The sequence below is a fragment of the Caloenas nicobarica genome, chromosome 1 (assembly GCF_036013445.1).
Source record: "Caloenas nicobarica isolate bCalNic1 chromosome 1, bCalNic1.hap1, whole genome shotgun sequence".
NCBI lineage: Eukaryota > Metazoa > Chordata > Aves > Columbiformes > Columbidae > Caloenas > Caloenas nicobarica.
In genome coordinates this window covers 77,462,046-77,487,653 of record NC_088245.1, presented here as the reverse complement: position 1 = coordinate 77,487,653, position 25,608 = coordinate 77,462,046, and the positions used below count along the sequence as shown (strand labels likewise).

General features: G+C 44.5%; 1 protein-coding gene across 1 annotated transcript; it reads right to left on the bottom strand.

The window, feature by feature from the left end:
• Positions 1 to 215: 215 nt before the first annotated feature.
• Positions 216 to 22,836, bottom strand: LOC135989652 (NADH-cytochrome b5 reductase 3). Its single transcript, XM_065636638.1, has 9 exons — positions 22,770 to 22,836; positions 17,896 to 18,027; positions 13,399 to 13,471; positions 10,776 to 10,882; positions 9,288 to 9,417; positions 8,188 to 8,271; positions 7,965 to 8,050; positions 4,862 to 4,961; positions 216 to 3,261 (listed from the first exon to the last, which is right to left on the bottom strand). The coding sequence occupies exons 1-9, from the start codon at positions 22,788 to 22,790 to the stop codon at positions 3,089 to 3,091; spliced, it is 906 nt and encodes a 301-aa protein (XP_065492710.1). The 5' UTR covers positions 22,791 to 22,836; the 3' UTR covers positions 216 to 3,088.
• Positions 22,837 to 25,608: the final 2,772 nt, after the last annotated feature.

The following is a 25,608-nucleotide window of genomic DNA, read 5'->3' as shown; positions in this document are numbered from 1 at the left end:
TTTTAGTGGACAAGTTGAGACTCTGGGATTGCACAATTGGAATTAATTAATTTTGGCTGCTGTTGACCAGTGAAGGAAGACTTGATCAGTTTTCAAACTGGTAAACGCTGTTTATAGCTATCTGAATAGTTTTGTTGGTGCAAAAGTCCTCTGCCTGTAGTTTTCATATAATTTTATTCATTTTATTTAAAATAATAAATAATAATTTCAAAAGCTTATTCATATTTTACTATTTACTATGTGAGTTGTTATAAAACGGGGCAGCCGAGAAATAAATGTTATTTAGACAGCCATTTAAAAAAGTATAAAGCTGCGGGATCAGTGCCAGAAGTTTTCACAGCATTTCGAGGCGTAGGTGTGGAGGCTGAAAGGTGAACTGAGATAAAAACAAACCCACAGAGAACTGTGAAATATTTGCCGAGTCATAAATGTAGCTGGGTATGGGGGAGGCCTTTTAGCTTTGAAATAGTTCATTGAGATACAGTTGTTTTTAAAGAGCTGGTGTCGTATTTTGTGTGTGTGTGTGTGTGTGTAGCAGGGGTTTGATAGAACAGTGGGGATTGTTCTGATGTTTGTTTTACACAGAAAAGATTATTAGGTGTGGGGAGCTGTGCAGAAAGAGGACCCCCCCATTCAGGAAGGGCAGGGTAAATTTTTTTCTCTTTTCCTTTTCTTCTTTCTTTTCCTCCCCTTCCTTCTTTCCTTTCCCTTCTTTCCTTCCTTCCCTTCTTTCCTTCCTTCCCTTCTTTCCTTCCTTCCCTTCTTTCCTTCCTTCCCTTCTTTCTTTCCTTCCCTTCTTTCCTTTCCTTCTTTTCCTATCCTTCCCTTCTTTCCTTCCTTTTCTTCTTTCTTTCCTTGCCTTCTTTCCCTTCTTTCCTTTCCTTCCTTTCCTTCTTTCCTTTCCTTCCTTCCTTCCTTCCTTTCCATTTAAAGTAACAGCATAAACAATACTGCAGCAGGATTGATTGGTCTGTTAAAGACCAGCAGAAAAGCTTTGATTTTGCATTAAGTCAACGTTTTACTTGAAACTAATGTGTGCCTCTTATGGTATTCAGTTCTGCAGGAATGCTGTCTCTCTGAAAACTGGTTGAGCTTTTCCCTTTGATTGTTTTGCGTGCTTTTTTGGTGTTGGAAAGGGAAGAGGAAAATCAAAATGATTATATATAGAGTTTGAACCGTGGAAATTACGGAGTGGGGCAGTTGCTGCCCACAGAAGGTTCCACCTGAATATGAGGAGAAAGTTCTTTACTCTGAGGGTGCCAGAGCACTGGAACAGGCTGCCCAGAGACGTTGTGGAGTCTCCTTCTCTGGAGACATTCAGAACCCACCTGGACACATTCCTGTGCGATCTGCTCTGGGTGAACCTGCTTTAGCAGGTGGGTTGGACTGGATGATCTCCAGAGGTCCCTTCCAACCCCAACCCTTCAGTGATTCTGTGAAAACGGGATTGACAGGGCAGCTGCTGCTTCGCCTTAACCAGGCCTGGGGGGCAGTCCCCTTCACTTCCCCATGTTTTACTCAGTAAACTTTCCACAAAATGCCCTTCATGCAGCAGGATCATGTTTCTTGAGCTACTTTGTAAGATGGAGGTTAGTCATACTCAGCGCATCCTGAAAAAGTGGAGGAATACTCTCATTTTCTTTAAGACAGATGAATTGGCTTAAAATTAAAAAAAAAAAAAAAAGTAAAACCAACTAAACATCATTTCGGTCACTCTGATTTCATCACCGGAACAAGATTTTTAGTTTCATAGATTCCTTGCACGACAACTCTAATCTCAGCAGCATCTCTGTTGTTTAAAAGCAGAGGGTTCAGCACACAAGGTGCCATAAGTTTATTGAAGAATAGGTAAAAGGCTGCTGTAAAAAAAGGGTATTTTTAAAAAAAAAAAAAAATCAGACTTTTGGTAGCTACAGTAAACAGCATTAAGAAACAGTTTTAGATTCAGGGAGACATTTGCATTCGCTGTCAGTTTGGTGACTTAAGGCTGTTCCCATGCATCCTTACCAAGCAACACCCTTTGGAGCTTTGCCTGAGGAAGAGATGCACGTGAGTCCCCAGCCTGTAGAGGCACCCTATCCAAAGCTGGGCAACCTGCTAATCCCCCCCAGCAAGGAAACCTGAGCTCCCTTCGGTCCAAATCCATCTCTGGGAAACAAGAAACTAACCACTTGGTCCAGTTTTCACACAGCGGTTTTTTTGCTGTGCAGGACATGCAGAACAACTGCTTTTGTACTTCTGTGGCACCATCTGCTATTTAAAAGTAAATACAAAAGTTGTCGGGTTTTATTTTTTTTCATTATCCCACACACATCCAAGCAAAAAATTCCAGCTATTTGTGGAACAGTGCACAAAGCCACCTGCTCTTTGTAGTTTCTTTCATTGCCCAGGGATGAAAAGGGTGACCAGCCAGAAAAGTGCTTGCGTTTAAGATACGCTATTCCAAAATACAAAGGAAACAAATTTTGTATTGCTGCCTACCCCTCTGTTTCGATTAACAAGGCAGCTTAAAGAACTTCAGTCACAAATGGTTAATTGTCTTCCTTCAACTGAACGAGCATCTTTAAGCTTCTGATGTTGCAAAGATTATGTGTACAAGGCAAACACTCCTGGCCCTCATACTGTAAAAGCTCTGTAAGGATTAAAATTTTGGCATAAGCAAGGTGAACAATCCAACACATTCTCTATGTTTTCATACTTCATACCAAATAAAATACTGGGTATGCACAGCGTTAGGAAGTAAGATATTACTGCCACTTGATTACAGCGCTAAGAACACTGTAAATGATTGTTTACTGCCCTAAGCAGCTCTGCTGTCCTCTTCTGAGATGGAGTACGATCTTTCTATAAGACGAATGTGGCAAGGAGCTGAGCAGCAGGCATCATTACCTTTCCACAACACAGAGTACAGTTTTAGTACAGTTAAGCTTAAATGTCTTAATTGCCAGAAATTCAGAAAAAATGAAGCATTTTTAATGTAAATGTGGCTTCCCAGCACTGTGCGTGAGCCGTCTCTGTAACACTTTTCTGTTCCCCTTTAAATGTTTTTCTTCCTTTCTACACAAGATCACTGAATTACCGGCCTTCTTTAGAAGGAGAACCTCATGTCCTTGGTGTAGCCCAGTTTGTCCAGGTTGGGAATGCAAGCGTACTGGATCATTGGAGGAGGTCCACACATGAGGATCAGAACGTCATCTTGAGGTGGAGGCAGGTGGTCTCTGATCATCTCTTGGTTCACAAACCCTTGGCTGTACTCCCAACCTGTTAAAAAAATGAAAGTAGGGGAATGAGGAAAAAAGGAGGAAAATACAGATATAAGTCATTTTAGAATGAAGTGTGAGGGTTTGGGGATTTTTAGTAACATTCTGAACTGTAGCATTTGTACATTTCACTCGCATTAGTATCCTCAAAACACTTACGCTACACAGAAAATCTGCCACCTCTGCTTTTAAGATGCAAAACTGATGTATGGAGAAGACAAGGGCTAACATTTAATAAAGCCTGCAAAAAGCCCCAAGGAAGTCCCTGGCAGAGCTGTGAATAAAATGTGAATCTCAGCTTCAGCACTGTGAAATAACAACATCTACCCTCCTCACCCCGCTGTTTACAAGATCACTAGGGAGAATCTAGCTGAGGAAGTCATTCCTAGTAAGAACATTCACGGTGCTAGTTAGTTAATACTAGGATTCAGGTTTATCCATTGCATGCCCTGCATGCAGAAAAAGCTACTGTGCCCAAAGGTTTGGGTCAGCAAGACTGACACATTTTTCTCCCACAGGCTATCAAAAAATTTCCAGGTTTGGTCCGGTTTCAGGTATGGTAGTGAAAGTCTGCGGAATGGTATTGAGGGGGGTCTAAGGAGGAACTTTTATCACAACTGCTAAGATCTGTTCACCAATCACAAATATCAAAGAAGAGGAACAGTGATTATACCCGAATCTAAGCTGCCTCAGAAATTCCAGAAGACAAACTGCAGAAGATGACGTAAGAGCAACAGACTGTGGGGACCCTCCCCACCACCCTACAGGACGTGTATTCTTGGTCACAAGGTATGAAAAGGCACATGGCTTGTCCTTTTCTACCTCAAACTACTGCTGAATAGGAGCATGAAACGATCCTGATGTGGATGGGCATTACAAGGAATGGCGAGAAAGGAAAACGATAAGGAATGACATGGATACTATTCAGTCTTTTTACAACCGCAGTAACAATTCAGCCTTTTCTTTCTGAAACGTGCACGGCCGAGGGAGGCACATGCAGGTAGCTCATCCTCTCACCTAAAGCACCCAGCCACATCACATTATTTTAAAAACTTGACTGCACCAAGCTGGAACATATTTCCATTGAGAAACACTGTTAATACAGAGGCAATTCCATTTTCTAGGCAGCAGATCAGCTACCACGGACTGCCACACAAGGACAGCCAGGTAGGATTCTGCACTTGGCCACATCTCTGTGAGACAGAGAGCCTCTGACTCTCCCACCGCAGCTGCCTCGATGTGTGCTCTGACCATGAGACAGTAAGATAACATGTTATATGTGTCTGTGGGGAAGGAGAAAAGAAGGTCACCTTCCAGAGTAAATAATGGTAAATATTCAGGTGTGGTCATGGGAGGAACACTGCACTACCATTCACCCGTGGTAAGCTTTGTAGCTTTGGAAACACTGCCTGATTACATCTAAGAGTTTCTGTGCATCACGCTGTGAATGATGAAGAATGATGCTAATGGATGCATTCAGACAGGATTCATTAAGAAGAAAGGAACCTAGAAATAGCATATGATGTAGCACGCTTCCTGTCAAACACACGCACTAATACGCATAACTTAAGCTTCAGTGGAAATAGCATGTTAAGCCTTACTTTCGGGTGGTCTATCCAGCGTGTACCAACACTTAAAGCGACCGGGATTCTGAACTTGGATCTCCTCCAGCTCAGAACGTAACAGGATATCCTTCTCCGTCTGCAGGATAAGGAAAACAATGATTACGCTCTGCGTGTGAGTGCAGCCCTCAGATTACCACAGAGCATTATCTACTTTACAGCCCTGTGAGATGGAACACATTATTCAACTCCATTTTACAGGCTGAAGAGAGCAAACAGAAGTTATTTGCATGACTATCCTGTGGCACAGCTAATAAAAAGGTTCATAACTTTCCCAAATCCTGACCATGCAATGGCTTCCCCCTAAAAAAATAAGGCAAAACCTGTATCAAAACAGAGGACCTTCACTTGTCCAGGGAATTTGTGGCAGCATCAGAAGAGTAAAGGCCTGTTTTAGCACTCCTATTACAAAAGCAACTTTCATCAAAAAACTAACCATGACTGCACACAAGTATCTCCCTAGCCCATACTGTGCCGCTCAGTCAGGAAAATGCCAGGCTCCTCACCTTTGCCACTCCAAATTTCATCAGCATTGCCATATGGCAATTTCTTGGTTTTTGAACAGGATGTTGGAACAAATAACCAAAAGAATATTGAGTTCTGACTGGAACAACAAACATCACTGAAGGTATCAAGTTCTGCTCCTCCCTGACGCAACATCACTGAAGGGCAAACGAAAGCCTTGTTCCCGTCAGAGCAGCTGCAGTTTGGGAAAGAGGGAAAAGAGCAGAGACTAAAAGTGGCACCATCCTCTGCAGCCTTAATAATCTGGCACTGAGGACATCACTATGTCCTGTGGGGGTAAGGAGGAATGTGTCAGCAACTATTGCTGAGAAGGTGCCTATTTCTGGATCTGCAATTGCACATGTTCCAGAAAAGCTATTACTGGGTCTGACCAATGCAAAGCATGGGAGGCAGAAGCACAGTACAAGCCCATGTACACCATCACATGTAATCCAACACAGCTCTTTCAGGAGGGCCAAAATAAAACATCAGCAAAACACACATTAAAAGAATCATAGAATAGTTTGGGTTGGAAGGGACTTCCAAAGGTCATCTAGTCCAAGTCCCTGCAATGAGCAGGGACATCTTCAACTAGATCAGGTTGCTCAGAGCCCCGTCCAGCCTGGCCTGGAATGTCTCCAGGGATGGGGCATCTACCACCTCTCTGGGAAACCTGGGCCAGTGTTTCACCACCCTCAGTGTAAAAACTTTCTTCCTCATGTCTAGCCTGAATCTCCCCTCTGTTAGTTTAAAACCATTGCCCCTTGTTCTGTCCTAACAGGCCCTGCTAAGAAGTCTGTCCCCATCTTTCTTACAGGCCCTGTTTCAGTACAGAAAGGCCACAACAAGGTCTCCTCAGAGCCTTCTCCAGGCTGAACAACCCCAGCTCTCTCAGCCTGTCCTCCCAGCAGAGCTATTCCTGCCCTCTGATGATCTTGGTGGCCTCCTCTGGCCCCTCTCCAACAGGTCCATGTCTTTCCTGTGCTGAGGGCTCCAGAGCTGGGTGCAGGACTCCAGGTGGGGTCTCACCTGAGCAGAGCAGAGGGGCAGAATCACTTCCCTTGGCCTGCTGGCCATGCTGCTTTTGATGCAGCCAAAGACACAACTGGCCTTCTCGGCTGCAGGCGCACATTGCCAGCTCATGTCCAATCTTTCATCCACCAGCACCCCCAAGTCCTTCTCCTCAGGGCTGCTCTCAATCCCTTCATCCCCCAGCCTGTATTGATACCAGGGGTTGCCCTGACCCAGATGCAGGACCTTGCACTTGGCCTTCTTGAACCTCATGAGGTTCCCTTGGGCCCACTCACCGAGTCTGCAGGCTTTCCTGACTGAACGTTTGTCATGAGGCTGCTTTATGTTTGTGCAGTTACCAGATACAAGGACTCTTTAAAGCCAAGGATTGATGTTTACACAGGCTGTTGCTAATATGCAGGCAACTGTTTCCCTTGCAGGAAGCAGTAGGTTTTCTAGGGTGCTAAAGCAGCTCTACCCCTGTATTAGTCATTCTGTATTACTCACAGCAAATCCTGGCCCTCCTGCCCTGATACCAACTGCACTTTATGCCAACTCCTAAGGCTCAGCAGAGGCCAGTTGTTGCAGCCACACCAGCCAGCACCAGAAGGCACTGGCAGGGCTCTTCAAGGGGTTTTGTTGCAATAGAGCATCAGAATGTGGCATCTGTTGGCACTTGGATGATGGCTTCTGGGTAGAAAAATCTTGGTTTATGATTCGGATATAGTACAAAGGAAATGAGGACACACTGAATATCAGAGGCTAAAAACCACAGGCATGAAGTGAGGTTCACAAAACATAATGGCCCATAATCCAGAAACAAATATTCATCATGATGGAGAAATGTAAAAGCAAAAGGACTAACATCAGAAGAATATCAAGCAAAGACAGGGCGTTGCAGTTCAGCAGCACACCACCATTTGGGTTGCCTGGTCATCCAAGAAACCTGTCACAAGGATTCCATGGATGAGAGATCTTCCCTTTGTCCAGCACGGCAGAATGATACATCTCAAAGAGCAACCGAAATGCATGAAGAACTGACAGAGGGAATGGAAATGAAAGGAGACAGCTATGCAGAATCACAGCTCAGTAGTTGAGGGAGTTGCTGGAGATCAGTATTAATTTAACCTCACCTAAGGTGTTCTCAAACACAAAGATTCCACATACAAACCCTGCTGCAAAGCTACAGCTGCTGAAAGAGACGGATGTCCACCGCTTTCATGTTTCCACTACGAAAGAAAACCCTGAAAGTCTGCCCGAAACATTAACGACTTGCACAAAGGAATGCAGAGTTTTAAAACATTTATAAACTGGATTAGAAACAGAGCAATGAGGCATAGGAAAGGAATTGTTGAGTGTTAGCTAGGAGGAAAGTAGCATTTCCATAGTAACACTAAAAAACCATTCATTGTAGTGCTTTTATACGGGAAGTTTTCAACATTTCAGTTCACTTCTCCACTCAGGGTTTGTACTTCTGCACCAGGCTTTCTCAGCAAGAATTTCATTTGCTGAGTGGAGTTTTGTTAGTTAAGTAAAACTTTATAAACAGAAAAAAGGACAGAATTACCTGATTAGCAAACAGCAACTGACAAATGGTAGGGTCATTTTTGTCTTTTATGATTGCTCGAATGATCTGCAGCATAGGTGTTATTCCTGAAAGAGAAAGGCAGGTTAATGGTGCAAGAACACGAGGGAAAAAAAGAAAGTGCAACTGGGCATGTGAGAGAAAACATGAACAAACACATCTACCAGCTGTCAGAAACCAAGGACGAATCTTTATATATACGTACCGGTCCCACCTGCAATCATCCCCACGTATTTCACTTTCTTAGTAACTGGTTCGGCTTTCTTTTCAGGTCGAATAGCAAACTCGCCTGAAAAGAGACAGAGAGAGAGAGAGATGGAAAACATTGAAGAAAGCAGGAAAAAAGGCCTATTATGCCTTCCCAGCATGTTAAGCTAATTGACTTTGTTTCAGCCCTGTCACCCTTCCCCCTTCATAAAGCAGGAGCAGGACACAGACGAAGGTGAAGACTTCACTAATTAAATGCTGAAAGATGATTACAGCTTGTAAGACATGTGATGGTAACATCGGACACTGACACGGGTTACTATTATACTTCTGACCATAGCATCAAGGCATCACTACCTATATTTCTATTCACTCGTGTCCCACACCCCCAGTGATATTCAGAGGCCCAGATTCTGGAAACACTTCTACACAAAGGAGTTAATCTGCTCAGAGAGTTATTTACCCCATGCAGATTATTTTAAGGGAAAAACTGTAATATGCAGGGTGTATTTTTTTGTATATTTATCTCCTTTTTTTGAGCTGATTTGCCAGTTTTAGCTCAGTCTGACAAAGAGTTTGAAACTGCCCAAAATGTTGTATTTGCTGTATTCACACCTCTCTTCATCCAGGATAACATGAACAGAATGTACAAAGCTCTGGAAAACCACATGTCTGAGTTCTGCTGCTCACAAATCTGCCAGAAGGTTTTTGTGACACATTTGTGGCTGCGCTATGCCAAAGCGAGGTATTTTATATGGGCATAAAAGAACTTCCTACTGATAAAGTTAATTTTCACTTGGGAAGTTAGCATTGGACAGAGCAAATACTAAGTGTTTTTATCAGTGTACAAACTTTGTCCATATAAGCAGGGGGAGAATCTCTTTCTTTGAGAAAGCATCAATAACAAGCACTTCTATAATCACATAACATTCTCCCTCAGGGTGGCCATTGACTTAATTAAGACACTAGCAGTTCCTTTCATGCAGAGAAAGACTTGAACTCAGCTGGAAAAAACTGTGACCAGTATTACTACTATTTGATAATGTTTTTCCTGTATTGTTTACTCTGGATAAATTTTATCTTTTGCATCAGCCTTGCCTTTTCCTTTGTAGACAAGTAGGCCGTTTGGTCCTCTGAAGTCAATAGTATCCCCTATTTTCAGGCTGTCTAAGTATTGAGACATCTTCCCTCCATCAGGAAATTTCGGATGGACACCTCTAAAGTAGATCTGTTAAAAATAACAATTAAGCAATTAGCCTCACAGTTCGAAGATAAGCATTTGCCGTTCAAGTATGTAGGTACCCATAGTCCTCATTCAAAGAACACAATTAACAGATAAAGAAATACTATCAATGCAGATTTGACTGACAATAAGGGAAGCACTGAGCTTTCTGATCAATATTAAAATGCCACTCTTGCCTTGATTTTGATCAAATTGGACACGGACTGGCAAGTTTTCCATTATATTTCTGTAACACAGAAAATCCCTCTAAATAATCCACATGATTCACACTCAAGTTCAAAACAAAAGCAAACAAACAAAAAAAGCCACTGTGATTTCAAACAGATACACTTCTGAAAAAGACCCCTGACAGCTCAGTTGCAAAGGGATATACCCAGACCTTCTTCTTGGAGTGCCAACTGTTTGCATCTTAGAGTAACAAAAAAAAGTGGATAACAACTAATTGAATATTCAACCATTCAACAACAGGTATCAGTGGGTGTAGCTGCATTACTGGAACCGTGTTGCTTTTCTTGTTTTAATTCACATGGCTGAGAAAGAGCTCAAGCCGAGACCAGCTACACTTTTACAAGAACAGCATCGTTTGCATGCATGGAGAGCCACACTGGGAAGGATGGGTCCTGTGAAACATTCCTGAGTCAAAGATTTACATTTTCCTTTGTCATGTTTTCAGCATGCAAAGCCATGTGCATGAAGATAAGTAGGTAGAAAAAGGCAAATTCACATGTAGTTTAACAATAAATGAAGTGTTATTAGTCGTAAAGAAGAAAAAACTGAAGAGTAAAATGCTAAGAGGAATTCCAGTGCAGATGTTCAGGTTTTAAATTCCTGTCAGCTTTAAATATATTTGTTTAGTCTAGCTACCAAGAGACAAAACAAAAGTACATTATCACAAGACTCATAATCACATTCTTGCCAATAAAATCAGTCATTCACACTGTCTAGATCAGTAACGATAACGATCACCACTCTTAATGATCATAATGACCATATTACATTAGCTTCAGAAGAAGCTGACAGTTCAGGCAAGGTTGACTCCTTATTTCAGAGGGATTAAAAAAAGTGTGTGAACATCTGCAGGTCTACACAGACTTTGGAAAATCGCAGTAGGCAAACACACAAAATTACAGAGCACCTCATGAGACACACTCACTAAGGAAGTGCTTGCAAAATACCATATGGATTGTAGGTATTAATAATTGCAGATCACTTGTTACAACGGTGGAAGTCAGCAGTGGCACACACCTGAACAGCAGCCAACACATCAGACTTCACGTAGCACTGCAACCATAAAAGTGGGCTCAGAAGTTGCCCGGCCTGGTGAAAGAGCGTGACATTCTCACCTTGGCAACAAGATCCACAAAGCCCTTGTCATCATCACTGGAAACTGGAGTGTAAGGTCTAACTACCAGAGCCCCATCAATCCGTGCAGACAAGTAGATGTGCTGTCCTGTACACAGGGAAGAAAAAAAAGACGTTTGCTTTCAGGAGATCTTTCTTTCAGTGAATGTACTGAGTTAGCATTGACTGCAAACGCAGTCCCAAAGTTCTCCTGACTACCTTGGTTTGTGGGCACCACTTCTTCCTCTCTCATTTTCCTGAGATTGTAACACATTGTCAGAATTGTTGACCACACACAGATTCTACCTGGAGGGCAGACAACTCAGACGCTAACTCTACGTGTAAATCATATCTGTTCTGATAGCTTCATGCATTTACATTTACCAAAGCCCTACCTGTACACAAGATCTTGCAAAGATGCAATATACCTCTCTTGTACAGCCAAGCAAAAATTACAAAGGAGGGGAAAACTGTCAAGTGTTGTTCACACTTCTTCATTAAAACATTAGTTATAAACTGTTATACTTCAGTTACAACTGTTCTTTCTTTGACCACAAATCGCTCATGTCTACCAAGGGGTCTTCTAGCTGCCATTGCTAAGGCTGCCTAGAAATAAAGCACCTTTCTAACCCTGCTGTTTCTTCAGCTTAACGTTTGAACGTAGGGATCACGTTTCAATGTCACACATTCACTGAACTCTCTACAATAGTTTCTTTTCTCAAAGACTACATTTTTGATGAAAAAAACCTAGAATTAACTCCTTTCAAAGGCTTTCCTATAAAATTCCAACACTCTGAAGAGACCCAAGTGAAGACTATGTAGAGGGGGATTTATTTTTCATTATTTTGTCACCACTAGGTCAACAGAACCTACTATATCTGTTAAGATGAATGCAGCTCTCCAAAGATCTCTCTGCCTGCTTTGGGAATACAAAAAGGAGCTTTTACCAGGAGCTGGTTTGCCAAGCTGGAGGGCCAGTGAGGCAAATCAGTGGGTGAAGGAAGAGCTGCTACCTGGTGACTTGGGAACGAAGCAACCATAACTCACTTGAGGCTGTACATGGATGTAATGTAAGGGTGATGCAAATAACCCTCTCAGCAAAGCCTACACACACCTGATAGCACATGTATTTCCAGCGAGGGAAGACCTGGAGAGAGCTGCAGCAGCAGCCACCTGTTGCTCCTCCAGGCAAGGGGTGGCCTTGCCACCCCCTCCTCCAGGAACAGACCCAGGCTGATCACTGCAGACTGTAAACCTGGACAGATGGGCTGCCGTTGAAGCCCATCTCACAAGAATTGGTACAAATCCAAAAAAAAGGTGCTCCTCCCAAAGGGAAAACATGCCTTATGCTTATGCTTGTTAGAGCTTTATCCCACCCTGGCAGGCCCGCAGCAGCTGGCAGCTTCTGTGCGGGTCCATACACAATTGCGCTCTCCCACAGTGCGAATCACATTTTTTCCTGTAACATTCCAACTGGTGGTAAAAGCGAAATGCTGGTGCTGGACTAAACATGCAGAATGCACACCACTATCTGTCCCATGGCTGCCAAGCCTGCTGCTCCCAGCTGCTTTTAGCACCCTCGCCAGCTTTTGGCTCTCTTTGCTTCCCAAGTTTCGTCCAGTAAACCACTCCCTCAGTCACCCACAGAAGGTGAGCCTGTGCAGAGCATCTTTGGGAACATGACTATGCTGCTCCTGGGACCATGCAGGGCCAGGCATGCACCTTCTCAGGCTATGCTGAAGCAACTTGCTGACTTCCTCTGACCTTATGGACACACCGGAGGAAGCCATGGCATCCAGCTGGCCAAATTCACCTCCGACAGCTTCCTTTCAGTTAGCATGTAGGACAAGAACAATTACAGAGGTGAGACAGCTTACTCCTCGATGTGCATTACGGGCAAGAGAGGGAAACTAGCTTTGCCCTCAAGGCTACTTAACAGGGTCGAGAGGATAATGTTCCTCAAACAAGAGGGAATCTAAACATGATAGACTGTAATGGTAAAAAGGTGCTAAAGACTACCACAAAGCACCTGACCTAGAGATCACTGCAACAGGTTGTTAAAGCAGGAGTGACTATTAAACACAAGTCACAATTAAATGCTCTTTATATAAGCAGTAGAAAACAATAGCACTAAGCCGTTATGGAAGGCAACATGACACATGGCAAGGCCTAAGGAAACATCTGCCCCATGGTGATTCAGAAGCTCCATGAGACTCACTGCAAATTCAGAAGCGAGCAGATCATCTGGTAAACCACATGTGTCAGAGGACAAGTAGCTGAAAGCACAGCCTCGGGGGATGGAAAGGGACCACAGAGACCAAGCATCATGGGAATAACACACACTGGAGAGCTGAGACTGGGAAAATACAAGTAAAGTCCAGAGTTTGTTTCTACTGTCTTCACAGAAACAAGCTGGATGTACACTTTCTGTCAGTAAATAAGATTTCAGACCCTTTGGGTGACTCACAGCATGAGGATAATCTTGCAAAGCTCTAAACACCAGCTAAAGCCACAGAGACAGTATTCGAAATTAACAGTTTAAAACGTTGGAAAAAAATCCCCACAAGATCTCTTACAGTATGATTAACAATGCTTGGATTCTCAGTAAGGAAAGACAGAACATACCTACAGGGAGGCCCAGAACGTGATCCATGGAAGGGAGTGCAAATCGAAATCTTCTTGTGTCATGACTAACTTCCTGAAAGAGGAAAATAAAAAGAACAGTCAGATATTTTGTTGGGATTTTATGTTTGTGATTTTGCTGGTAAAACCAATATGCTAGTCTGGCTTCCTGCAGGATTAAATATTTGGGGGACAGCAACATCCTAACTGAAATTTTTGCATAATGCAAGTATGAACTCATCTGAACATGGCAATCCTGCAGAGCTCAACATTTCATCCAGACCTAAAAACTTAACTTATTCTCAAAATACTTTAGAAGTAAAAATAGAAACAGACAAATGCAAATACTGTTTTGATGTATATTTAAATGTGAATAGCAAAACTTAATAAGATAATCATATGCAGATTAAGACTAAATAACTTTCTAAATGGTATGAACATTTCATTGCCTTCTCTGCGAAGGCCACAAGATAAAAATCAATCAGTTCTTCAATCCTCTTTTAAAGTTGAAATATTCAGGAGTTCAAGGCCAAAGAATTCTGACTATGATTTCTCAAAATCAGAGGAACTGACCATTTTAATGTAGAATATGATTTCAGAAGATACTAGTGGATGTCAAGAAGATTAGGAAGTAGCTACCTGGACCCCTTTCCTATGCTAAGAGCCTTAAAAATATTTTCCCCATAAAACCTGAATTAATCCTTAATTTAAATTGAAAAAGCACTCTAGATAAGAAGTTTATTATAAAATTATGACTATTTAGACAGTGCAGCTGGGATAATTATTCTAATCTTTTACTAGGAAAGTCCTGTCTTGAATAAAATTTTGGTAATGAGTAAATAAAACGTTATTCCTTATACCATGTAAGTTTTATCTCATAAAAAACCCACATTCATGAGATTGAAAAAAAAAAAAAAAAAAGAAAGAAACAGCATACAGCCTAATGCCTCAGCCAATGATTTTATTTTTTTAAAGCCCTATGGGACATAATATCCCTTCTAGAGAAAATTTCATAAACATCCTATAAAACATTGTAACCCTTTTTTGTTTGGGGTTTGTTTTTAAAGTAACTTGATGGAGATAGATTTCTTTCTCATCAGAGTTGATCTAGTCTTTGAGTTTTGGTCACATTGATGAAATTTTCTTCACAATAAATCATTTTAAGGTAAAAGCTGAAGAAAGAAGGAAACTGAGTGGCAGTCTACAAAGGGCTTCTCTGTACTAATGTCAATGCAGGAACAGGAACTGCCATTGAAAATTCCACGAGAAAGACAGCTGATGTGGGCTTAACGCTGCTGCTCTCACACTGACCGCTGCTGTTTCTGTATGAAAATTTCAGCACCAACTTCACAACTTCAAAGCTAGTTTGTGTCCTTTATTTTAAGATGTCTTCTTTAACAGTATGCAGAAAGAACAAAGTTCTGAATTCTCAGTTAATCATCTCATCAACTGAAGTCGAGATAGTTTAGCCCAAGGTTTCTGAACACAAGTATTTTGGTGCATCACGAGAGGCAACTGTGAGAAACACTAAAAGGCCCAAGAAATTCCTCGTACGTAGATCAGCACACCTATGCCTTGTCTCCGTTACACGTCCAAGACACTGAGCATGCCACTCAGCAAGTCGTTCCTCAAGGTTACATTAAAGACACCCTTGAAAGAAGACGCAGAAGCCATCTCCAGCATGGGGTCATCTCCGCTGTCTTCCCCAATGCCATCATCTGGCATTGCCCTAGCTGCCTGGAAGCCCCCGGCCTCTGGTTACCAATATGCATTTCTGTCTCAAGTTGCAGGTGCTGAGGAGTTTTCCCCACTCACAACTGCAAATGGAAAGCTGGAGAACAGTTTTTGCAGGCTGGTGCTCTGCTGAAGCCACTGAAAGGCAACAAACGAATTATGCTTACCATTACAAAAAAACAACAACAAACAACACCTGAGGTTGTGGGCTTTCCTAAGGCACAAACTAAATTAGCACACCTAGCTATATTACGACAGTTTTTCCCTATGTTAAATGCAGCAGCCTTCTGATCCTTACTTCTCTGTTCAACAGATGGGGGGTATGGCATACTCCATCTGGGCAGATGTTAACATTTCAGCTGGTAGGTAAAAGGCAGACAGTGAGTAGAGGAAGAAAGGCTTCTGCTCGCAACAACTTGTCAAAAGGGTGCGTTTGATTTCCAGCTTTCATACACAAAAATCTAAGCTGCATTAAAAGATACATATATGTCAAACTAGGCATTCTCTAGACCACTGCACTTCAAACTTCAGATTGCAGACACCTAAAAACTGTTTACACGTATCTGTGGAATCCTTTGGAAATTTCACGCACATGTATTGCTGTATGGCAGCCCAGCACACGCAACTCAGTTTTCTGTTGTAATCACAGGTCCATTTTCTTTAGCTGTGAAGTCAGTCTGAGCGGTTCCTGCCACTTCCCTTCCTGGTCAAGGTTCTTATTCTCTTGCTGGCACCACAGGCCACTAAGAAAAGTTTCTGCAAGGCCGTACCCTCAACTCTATCATCAAAATATGTCAGGTTAAAAATTACAACCCCCAGCTACTCACAAAACAGGGAGTTAATTTCCTCATTTTTTTGTTTTAAACACAAATTATTTTGGCGCTCTTCTGGTGAAGGTACCAACAGCTTCATAGTCACTAAAAGGGAATAATAAATACCAACATGGGAACAGCAGAAACTTTAAAAGTATGAGGGTCTTTAGCTAGGCTGGGCAAGTAAAAAGGGCAACACTGCAAGGTAAAACCAGTGTACTGAAATTCCTCTTGCAATAGAAGGTAAACTCTAACCAACCACATAAATGTCTTGAGTAGGCTCCACAACCACACTGAGCACCACAATTCTCTTCCCAAGTTGACATGTTTTTTGTGGAATGACAGGCAGTTTTAGATTAAAGTTCTCATCTACTTCAAAGGTAATAGCTTGTAAACTACAAACTGAAGCACGTCAGAAAGATTCTGACTAATTTCATCTTTACCAGACAGGTGGATATGGCAATGTTGAGGAGTTTAGTACGAAAGATCAGAGTGTTTGCACCAGATTTTTGGCAGGATGCTAGAAGCTACTAGCACTTATTGTACCAAGTCATTATTTTTCCAAATTAACTTCTGTTTCCAGGGCACATTTCCCATTTAGGCAGAAAGTAATAAACATCAGTCAAATATTTGCAGTTGATCAAGGTACCACATGCAGCAGCATTTGACCTGGTTATACAAGAGCAGTTCCTCCATCCCAAAATAAAAAAAAAAAAATAGCATATAAAAAATAACAAGAGTGAGAAGAAAAACAGTATTTAGAAAAAAAAAAATTATCAAGCAAACTGTGAATTCTCTTCCGTTACAAACTACTACAGCAGAAACTTGCGAGTAGCTTGATTGTCAGAAATATGTGCAGTGGCTCAGGCTTCCCTCCGCTCCTGCAGGTCAGGCAGACTGTACCTGCAACCACGTGCTACAGATCTGATGAGAAATTGAGGAGTATATAATCATAGCCTTGTTGCAGTACACACAGGAAATAAACTCAGCAATGTCACCCAGCCCAAGCCACGGGGCAGCTTTCAGTTCCCACAAAAACAGGATTCAGAATGACAGTAATCATTTTCTTTGACAAAGAACAAATGAAAGCCAAGCTATCAGTGCACTCTCTATAGCTGAAAAAAAAGCTTTGTTCCAGTCCAAAGTCCTTGTCATTCAAACTCTTCCGATAACTTTCTGACTAGTTCACTGACTTAAAAAGTCATAACTAAAAATACCTTCAGGTGTGACTTCACACTTGAAAAGCCAAGATTTCTACTTCATGCTTTTGATGGTGAGTTTATCCAAAGGAGATCTGGACTTTTCACCCTTTATGGCTTTCGTCCCTTTCCCACAAGTTGAGCATCAACTTCTGATAGCAAGACCCACCCCTGAAAGGGTCATGACTTTCGTCTGAAAACTTGTTTGAGCAGCCCAGGAGGTACAGAACAGCTTCTACTTGTAACAGAGAAAGAGAGAGAGAGAGGCTAACACAGCTCAGGTGCTGTCAGGCCTACATCATTTAAACAGCTTTCTTCCTGTAACACATTAGAGTGCATAAATCCAAAACCAGGAATCAGTATCAACATTGTTCTGACAAATACCACGCTGAAAGCTACTGACCATGGAAAAAACTGCCTGCTCTGCCTGACAGCCTGACTTCTGTCTGATAACCAATTTAGCAGTGCAGAATTCAGGAATTTCTGCTGATGCACACAATGAAAAGAGAAACACATGACAGAAACTATGAGGCGGGTCATTTCTAAAGCAGCATTCTCCATTCTAACTTGCTTAGAAACAAGCTGCTTGCAGAACTGCAGAACTCAGTCATACTAGGCAAGGAGCATTTAAAAAGCAGCCCTTTCCTTAAAATACACGTATTTGTGCTGCTGCAACATTACCCAAGATTTAAGAAGCTATAAGTATTTCACAGTATCCATGGAGTGGTCATGGTCAGCACTGTACATGCACTTACCTCCTTATCAATCAGCCTCAACGCATACTTCACTTCAGGATCCTTCAGAGTAATTGCAGGATGTGGATTCCTGAAAAACCTCAGGATGGTGGTGTAGATAAACCATACTGGGTATGTCACAAACCGACCCAACTGCAGAAATACAGGAGCGTTAGAGACGTTGTGCATACAACAGAGAGTAGTTTTGGTGAGAAGGAATATGGTAGCATGACAATCTGACCACCAAAAAAACCTGTGTTTCTTTGTATTAATATGAGCAGGAAAAGAAAGTGGAAGTATTAAAAAAACCACCAACCAGTGTGACACACAAATTTGCTTTATGAATACCTGGCATTACTCCTACATTGAAGTACTTGGCAGACCGGCAGTGGGTTGCCCAACCTGGAAGTTCAACAGCAGTGAGGATGCCACAGCTCCATGTCCTCAGGTCCAACCATTAGCGAGGCTAAACACATTTGTCCACGGGCACTCACACAGACACACATATACAACAAATGCCCAAATACAAACACAGCTGGCCACACTGATCAACACAAACAGAACCTATTGCCTCATCCTGTTCCCCTCCCTGACTGATCAGGATGAATGTCTATTAGTGGGAAATACATATACACACGTGTACAATGTGGATCAACCAGTAGCTGGCTTAGTCTTTGCAGCAGCTGTCCCCAGAAACCAGTCTCCCCAGTTGCTGACATCTGGGCATACAGGGCCAGTTGCACACACTCCTTTCACACACCATCACATGTACTGTGGCCCCTCCAGTAACTGGAGGTCTCACACTTGACCACAGAGCCCACTTTCTCTCTAGCAGCTGGCCAGGACCCCCGGCCCCTACGGCAGCCAGTGTCTTTGGTGGTCTCATCCTCAGAGATGCACATGACAGGCTCCCAGCCACCTTGCCTACTTGCTGGCTAGCCCAGCTTGATCCTTGCTAGCCATCACACACTCCAGTCGGGTGTTGGCACCACGGACATACAGGCCCTCCGACCCACAGTCTGGCTCCAGGCACTAGCACTTACAACTCCACACAGACAGTTGCACCCAGAGCAGTGTCCTTCCCCAGGAAAGCAACTGTGGCGTTTAAGGAGAATACGATATAGACTGCAGGCTGCAGGACACAGACAGACAAGGAGACAGAGCAGGCCTGTTTATGCAGGGTCAGCCCTTTTTAACCCTTTATCCTTTTTATTTTCCCTACATTTGTTCCTCCCCAAACAGCCTCGATGCCTGCCTTTGGTTCCTCACCTAAACATCCCACAATCCCCAAACACTCTTTCTCTGCATCCCGTACCCCCCAGCCTGCATGGGGAGCCAGCCTCCCACTGACGCATGCAGAGAAGTGTCACCCTGGCCCACGGAAAAATGGCTCCCCCAGACAGCTCTGGGAAAGGCTTGAGCTCATTTCTCTGAGAGGGTTACTGGGGCTCTCCTGTCTGCCAGTGTCTCTCTGTGCTCCTTTGGGTGCATGTGTGTGGAGATAAGGCTTTGTGAGTTACTTGCTCTCCTCTGATAGGCCCAGGAGTAGATGCGTCAGGTTATCACTGCAGTTCCCCACCCGCCACTATGCCTCTGTGCTCCTTGGTGCACCCATGTGCAGACATGCTCCTCAACCACATCACCTAATGGGCACTGCAGCTTTGGGTCTTTTGTATCACAGCACCTGGAGGCAGACAGAGACACGGTCATGTAGCCTGCTGCAGGGATGAGCTTCACCCCCCGGGTGAAATCCCCCAAGGCAGGAGCAGGTCATGTCCCCAGACTATACCACCTTGCCCATCCCTGACACCACACGCCCAGCTGGGAGAGAGCCAGTGGCCAGACCAGCCCAGGAAAGCACAGAAGAGACCATGTCATTGCAACCACAGCTGCGTGGACACAATGGAAGGAAGATGTCAGCTCCTCAGCCCAGTGCCATACACTTGGGCACTGATGGGTCTACAAAGCTGAAGATGGGTCACCCACAGCCTACAAGCACAGTCTGCCAGGACCGTGCTCAGCTAGAGGCCCAATCCTTCATTTCTACTGCCTGTTCCCAGGGACAGTCCTGTTCTTGCGAGCTTAGATAAGTACTAAAACAGCCTAGAAAGTCACCTGTGTAGGTAGATTCGGTCCTGACTTAGGACTGGAGAATAAACTCAACAACTACTTATAGAAATCCTCCCCAACTCTGTAATTTGTTTTTCAATGCTTTAACAGAGGAGATGGAAAAAGCATGTCCATAAGGATAAAAAAAAAAAAAGGCAAATATTATACTCAGAGTCTTAGACTGCATACAATGCATTCACTAATTTTTGGAAGAGATCAAAGTCCTGCCTGGTTAGCTTTCACTTTCATTTTCTTTTAAAAGGACCTGACTAGTCTTTTAGTAGCACATTTATGCAAGTGTGACAGTTCTCAGGAGGCTATTAATAAAAAAAAAAAAAATTCTACATTATTATTAATAAAACGGTGGCAAGTGTGAAACTGAAAGAGACCACAAAGTCTCCCTTCTTGAAATGCTGCTGTAAAGGTTTAAAGTATATCAACACTGGGTATAGCTTAAAGGCACACCATGCCATGCACGCTTGCACACTGCATTTTTCACTTTTATTTGAAAATACTGAAATAACTCCCCACAGGTTGTTCCTGAAGAAGGTGAAGTTCACAGGAATGTTATTCCTTAATTCCCGCAGATCCACAAAATTGCTGCAGCTCCAGGAAGAACTTTTGTTATTGAGTCACAAAAAAGGTGTGAGAGAGGGGAGTTGTTAAAGACAGTGACAGAGCAGCAAATAAACTCCCAAATGAGAATTGCAACAGGTGAATGAGACCTGCTGGAGACAGCAAGCTGAATCTGCAGCAGATGATGTTTCAAATAAACTAGTTTCATTTACAGATGTGGCTATCTAAAATGGACCCCTGAAAAAGTGCAGCTGTGGTCTAGCAAAATTGCAGTTGAATTGGGAATTCAAAAACTTGGCCTCAGCCCCTACTCCAACACTAATGTATGTCAGTAACAGATGATCAGGAAGGCAGGAGAGTGGAGTTTGAAATAATACCTTCGCAATACAGCTTCTCCACCTGTGATAAATGCTTTCTCCCATCTTTGCAAATAATTTCTGGGTCATCAGATGTCAAGTGAAAACTACCATAGCTGTTCTATGAGACTAACACACTTTTCCCAAATGTGCATAATCATCACTTTATGAAGCAACACACCAGATCAGAGTCTATTGAACAGAATACAGTTTTATTTTGACAAATACTTTTAAAACAGTATTAGCCTCATGGAAAGCAATTTGGTATTCATGATCGATCAGTGCAAAAGCCTCATGGGATTTAGCTGGAAAGAAAGAGCACACTCACTAATTCAGATAGCCATTTTAGTTCCTTATTCAGAAGGTATCAGCTGGTGGGCAGAAAAAAAGGGGAAGAACTGAAGGCTGATTACAAAAAGTCATCCTTACTAAGAAACACATTCTCAGGGTAAAAAATTATCTATATACTCTTACCACAGGGCGTATCAAGATATTCATGTAGATAACTGCACCACAACCATGGAAGCTGCAGCAAAGCAAGCAACTGGCTGACCATAATGCCAGGAACTGCTAAATGAAGATCTGGTGACTCACTGTTTCCAGCTGCACAAATCCTTGCTAACAGAGATCACAAAATAAGTAACTGAGAAGGAATTTTTATTAATGGAATCAAACCTCTGCAAGACAACAAAAAGGCCCCATGAAAGACAGAGCCATAGCATCAAGACTGCTGGCCCTTTCCACTAGGGCATGGTGAGCAAAGCACAGTTAAATGCATAACCTTACAGGAGGACACTCCATCACCAAACTGCCCTGCAAACACACAAACTGAATGCTTCTTTGGCAAGAAAAATCCTGTACCCCCAGCTCCAATCTTCGCCCCGCCCCCCCCCCTTTCTCATTCAAACACTAGTTTGAAGTGACCTTAGCTAAACATTCTTCTCATGTGTTTTAGAAAATTATGAGAGAGGATTAAGGGAGAAGCATTTCTTCACTTCTACAGCTTCAGCATCTGCCTCATACTCTTCTGCTTAAGCTGCTGTACCCAAACTAGCATATGTTGCATCCACTTCTGTCCTGCTCCTCTCACAAACCCAGAACCAGAAATGTTTGAGCAGGTGCATCAGAGCAAAGAAACGATGTGTCAGGCAGCTGCCAAAAGAGACTAACGATGCGTGCTACAGATAATAGCACTGTAAACCCACCAGGCAGGCATGATTCCTGGAAGAGCTCTCCAGTACAACAGCAGCTGCCAGGCTGGTGGTTTTAAAGCTGTCAGCATGGACACTGAAAAACTATTCAGGGAACTGAGAGAAGAAAAAACACACACGCTACAGCACCCAATACAGGCACCGCTGACCCATGCACAAGAGCCCTGGGTGTTCACACTGGCACACGCACCCCAGCCTGTGCCAGCCATAAGAACGTCCCAGAGCCACCACATCGCCGAGGGGGGACATTGGCGGCTCCCAACACAGGCGCCCCGCTTTCCCTCCCGGATGCTGGGCACACGGCAGGGGAGGCAGCCGGGGCCTCAGGCACCCCGCGACACCGCCCAGAGGCCCCGCTCTGCTCAGGCATCCAGAGGCGGCCGGCCCTGGGGCCACCGCGACGGGCGGCGCGGCCTCTCCCCTCGCCCGCGGCCAGGCCTCGGGGCCTGAACTCGGGGCCCCAGCTCGCCCAGGGCCTTGGCGGGAGGAGCGGGAGGGGAGAGGGTGGGGCACAACGCAGCGCCACAGCAGCCGGCACCTTAACCGCCCGTGCCGGGAGGCGCAGGGGTCCCCTCCCGCCCGCCTGCCTGCCCCCGCCCCGCGGCCCGGGCGCCCCCGCCGCCCGGGGGTCGGGCGCACTCACCGTGCTGAGCTGCGCCCCCATCGCTGCCCCCTGACAGCTGCGAAAGCCCCGCCCAACCTGCTCCGCCTCACGTCACGCCGCGCCCCGCCAATCAGCGCCGAGCCGCCGCCGCCCCCTGGCGGCCGCCAGCCGCCTCCACCACCTCTCTGCGCGGGCCCACGGCCGGCGCCCGCTAAGGCCGACGGGCGTGCGGCCTGGCCGCCAGGGGGCGCCCGATCCCCGCAGAGGTCCCCGGGGCGGCGGCCGCTGCGCCCGGGGCCGGGGCGCGCCGGAGGTCGCAGCGCGGGCGCTGGGCCTGACGCCCGCTGAACAGGCGGCGGGAGCGCGTCCCCCTGAGGAGGCGGGGAGCGGGGTGAGAGAGGCGCTGACCCCGCAGTTTCGGGCAGCGCGCCCCTGACCGGGCGCTGGGGGAGAACCGCGTAGCGAGAACCCGAGGCGGCGCTGCGGGAAGGGGCCGCGGGCGGGACCTCCCGGTGGCAGCGGGAGGCGGGGAAATCACGCCAAAAAAAAAAATGCAACCCGGTAGTTGCGCTTTGGCCGCTCTCCCCGCTGTGTTTGCCTCCCGTGTCCCTGCCCACCCCCGCAGAGCACGCACACGCGTGATTTTCACGAGTGCCGCCGCTTCTGTGAGCCCCTTGTTACGGTATCGTTATACCGCATGCATGACACCCTTTTGCGCTTTATTAACTGCGTAAATAACGATGGGGGAAAGCACAGGTGAAGTCACACGGTCTTCCTTCTCTAACCAGCAATCGGAGGTCGGTTATCTTTCCGGATAAGAACAAGATGTCTTCTGTATGTCAACACCACAATTCATTACTATATCAAATAAACTTCCCAAGCCTTAAATGCCCCGCTTGTACTGCTTCGAGGCCAGCACCTGCATACACCTGGAGTAAGGAGAAAGGTGCCTGGGTGCCAGGCTGCCCTGGCCTAGTACTTCTGAACCCTTCTGAGAACCTACTCCATCTCCATCGACGAGAGAAAATGACCTCAAGTTGCACCAGAGCAGGTTCAGATTGGATATTAGGAAAAATTTATTCACAGAAAGAGTTGTGAAGCACTGGAACAGGCTGCCCAGGGAAGTGGTGGAGTCACCATCCCTGGAGGTGTTTAAAAGACATATAGACGAAGTTCTTAGGGACATGGTTTAGTGCCAGTGTTAGGTTAACAGTTGAACTTGATGATCTTGAGGGTTTCTTCCAACCAAAATGATTCTATGATTCTATCTCATCTGTGTCAGTGATGGCCACCAGCCTGAGTCATTAATGGTGATGTTTATCCAAAAAGCACAAGAACTGACCTGGGCAACAAGAAAGGATATTTCTGCCAGACCACCTAAAATTTTGGTTTACATTGATGTGTACAAATTAATGACTAATAAGCAAATGTGCCTTTGTGTCTGTGCTAAATGTGAAATGCTTCAAAGCTCTTTAATTAATATATGTTACTGGCAGTAAACAGAACTTGATGATTCCTAAACACAATTTTTCTTTACAAAATCGAAGAAGGCATATGTTTGACAGCCCTAATATTATCACTAAAAATGAATAAATGAATGAATGAATGAATGAATGAGTCTATCAATCAATCAATCAATCAATAGAAAACTTCCTCCCATAGCCCATCAGCTCACACAAGGATACTAAACCACCTGTGTCCTCAAGCACTTGCTTTCTCCCAGTCTCTGGATTTGCTGACTGTCCAGGGAGGTTGTCCAGCTGTGAGAACATTCACAAGTCCACCATTGTTTACCTATTAAAACTGGGAATCAGCACTGGTAAATTAAAGCAGGTTAACAGACTAACCTAAAGGTAAGGAGATTGCATCACTGCATAGTCTAGGTAAAGACATTTAGCTGCAGTAATGGGGTTATTTATTACTGGCATTTCTATGACAAAAACATGCCTGACTGTGTAATCCTCTTACTTTTCTCTTTGAGGACAGCTGCTGCACCAGAAACTCATGAGTAAGCAAAGGTATTATAACACCACTGGCTAGAGAGAAGGACTTCAGGATTGAGAGGCTGAGGCTTAGGCAACTGGGGAGATAACTAAGAGACAGGCTGGAGACAGGGACCACCGAGCTTGGTGGGTGACAATCTGTCAGGTGAGGCATGGAGACCTCAAAGTCCCTGCTCCCTGCCCTCTGTGAGCTCTGACCTGGTCAGGTTCTCACTGACCAGCCCAGGCTCTGTCTCCACTACTTCTCAGTGTTGGTCAGCTTGTGGAGGCTTGGCAGCCATAGCCAAAGCTCCCATGGGGATGTCCAGCAAATTCAGTGTCTCAGAATCTTTCTTCTTCTCTATATCCATGTACAAAATATCACCTAAAGGCCTACTCTGGCTTCCCCAGGGAAAGGACTGAGCCTGCTATAGGTCTGCACCATGTTTGTTCTAGCTGCCGGCTTTTACTCAGTCTAGACAACGCCCTCAGACACATGGTATGAACTGTGGGGTTGTCACATATGCAGGGACAGGAGCTGGACTCGATGATCCTTGTGGATCCCTTCCAACTCAGGACATTCTATGATTCTGTGACGCCCTGAGTGAGTCTGTCCAGCCCGAATATGTCCTTCGTGCATGTGTGAGCCCTGGCTGCTTTGGTGTGGAAGCCTGTAATGCACAGTGTTCTTGGTCACCCTCTCTAGATCCACCGGAGACATTTAAATTAATTTTGAATGAGCCCTTTCCCTTTTCAGGGAAGTTTAGGGACCTGACTAGAGGCAACAAACCAGCACTTCTCCATTGTCCACCTTGATTAGAAAAGCAAAATACTTAGGCCAGAAGTACACAGAGATGCCTACATGCTTTAGAAACAGACCTTATTCACAGGGTTTC

Bases quoted from the DNA above. Each gene is read 5' to 3' on its own strand.
- LOC135989652 (XM_065636638.1), bottom strand. From the start codon at position 22,790: ATGGGGGCGCAGCTCAGCACG. The intron at 10,883-13,398 runs GTATGTTCTGTC...CCCTGTGTACAG, and splicing joins CGTTCTGGGCCTCCCTGTAG to GACAGCACATCTACTTGTCT. The intron at 8,272-9,287 runs GCAAGGCTGATG...GTCTCTTTTCAG, and splicing joins ACTTGTCTACAAAGGAAAAG to GCGAGTTTGCTATTCGACCT.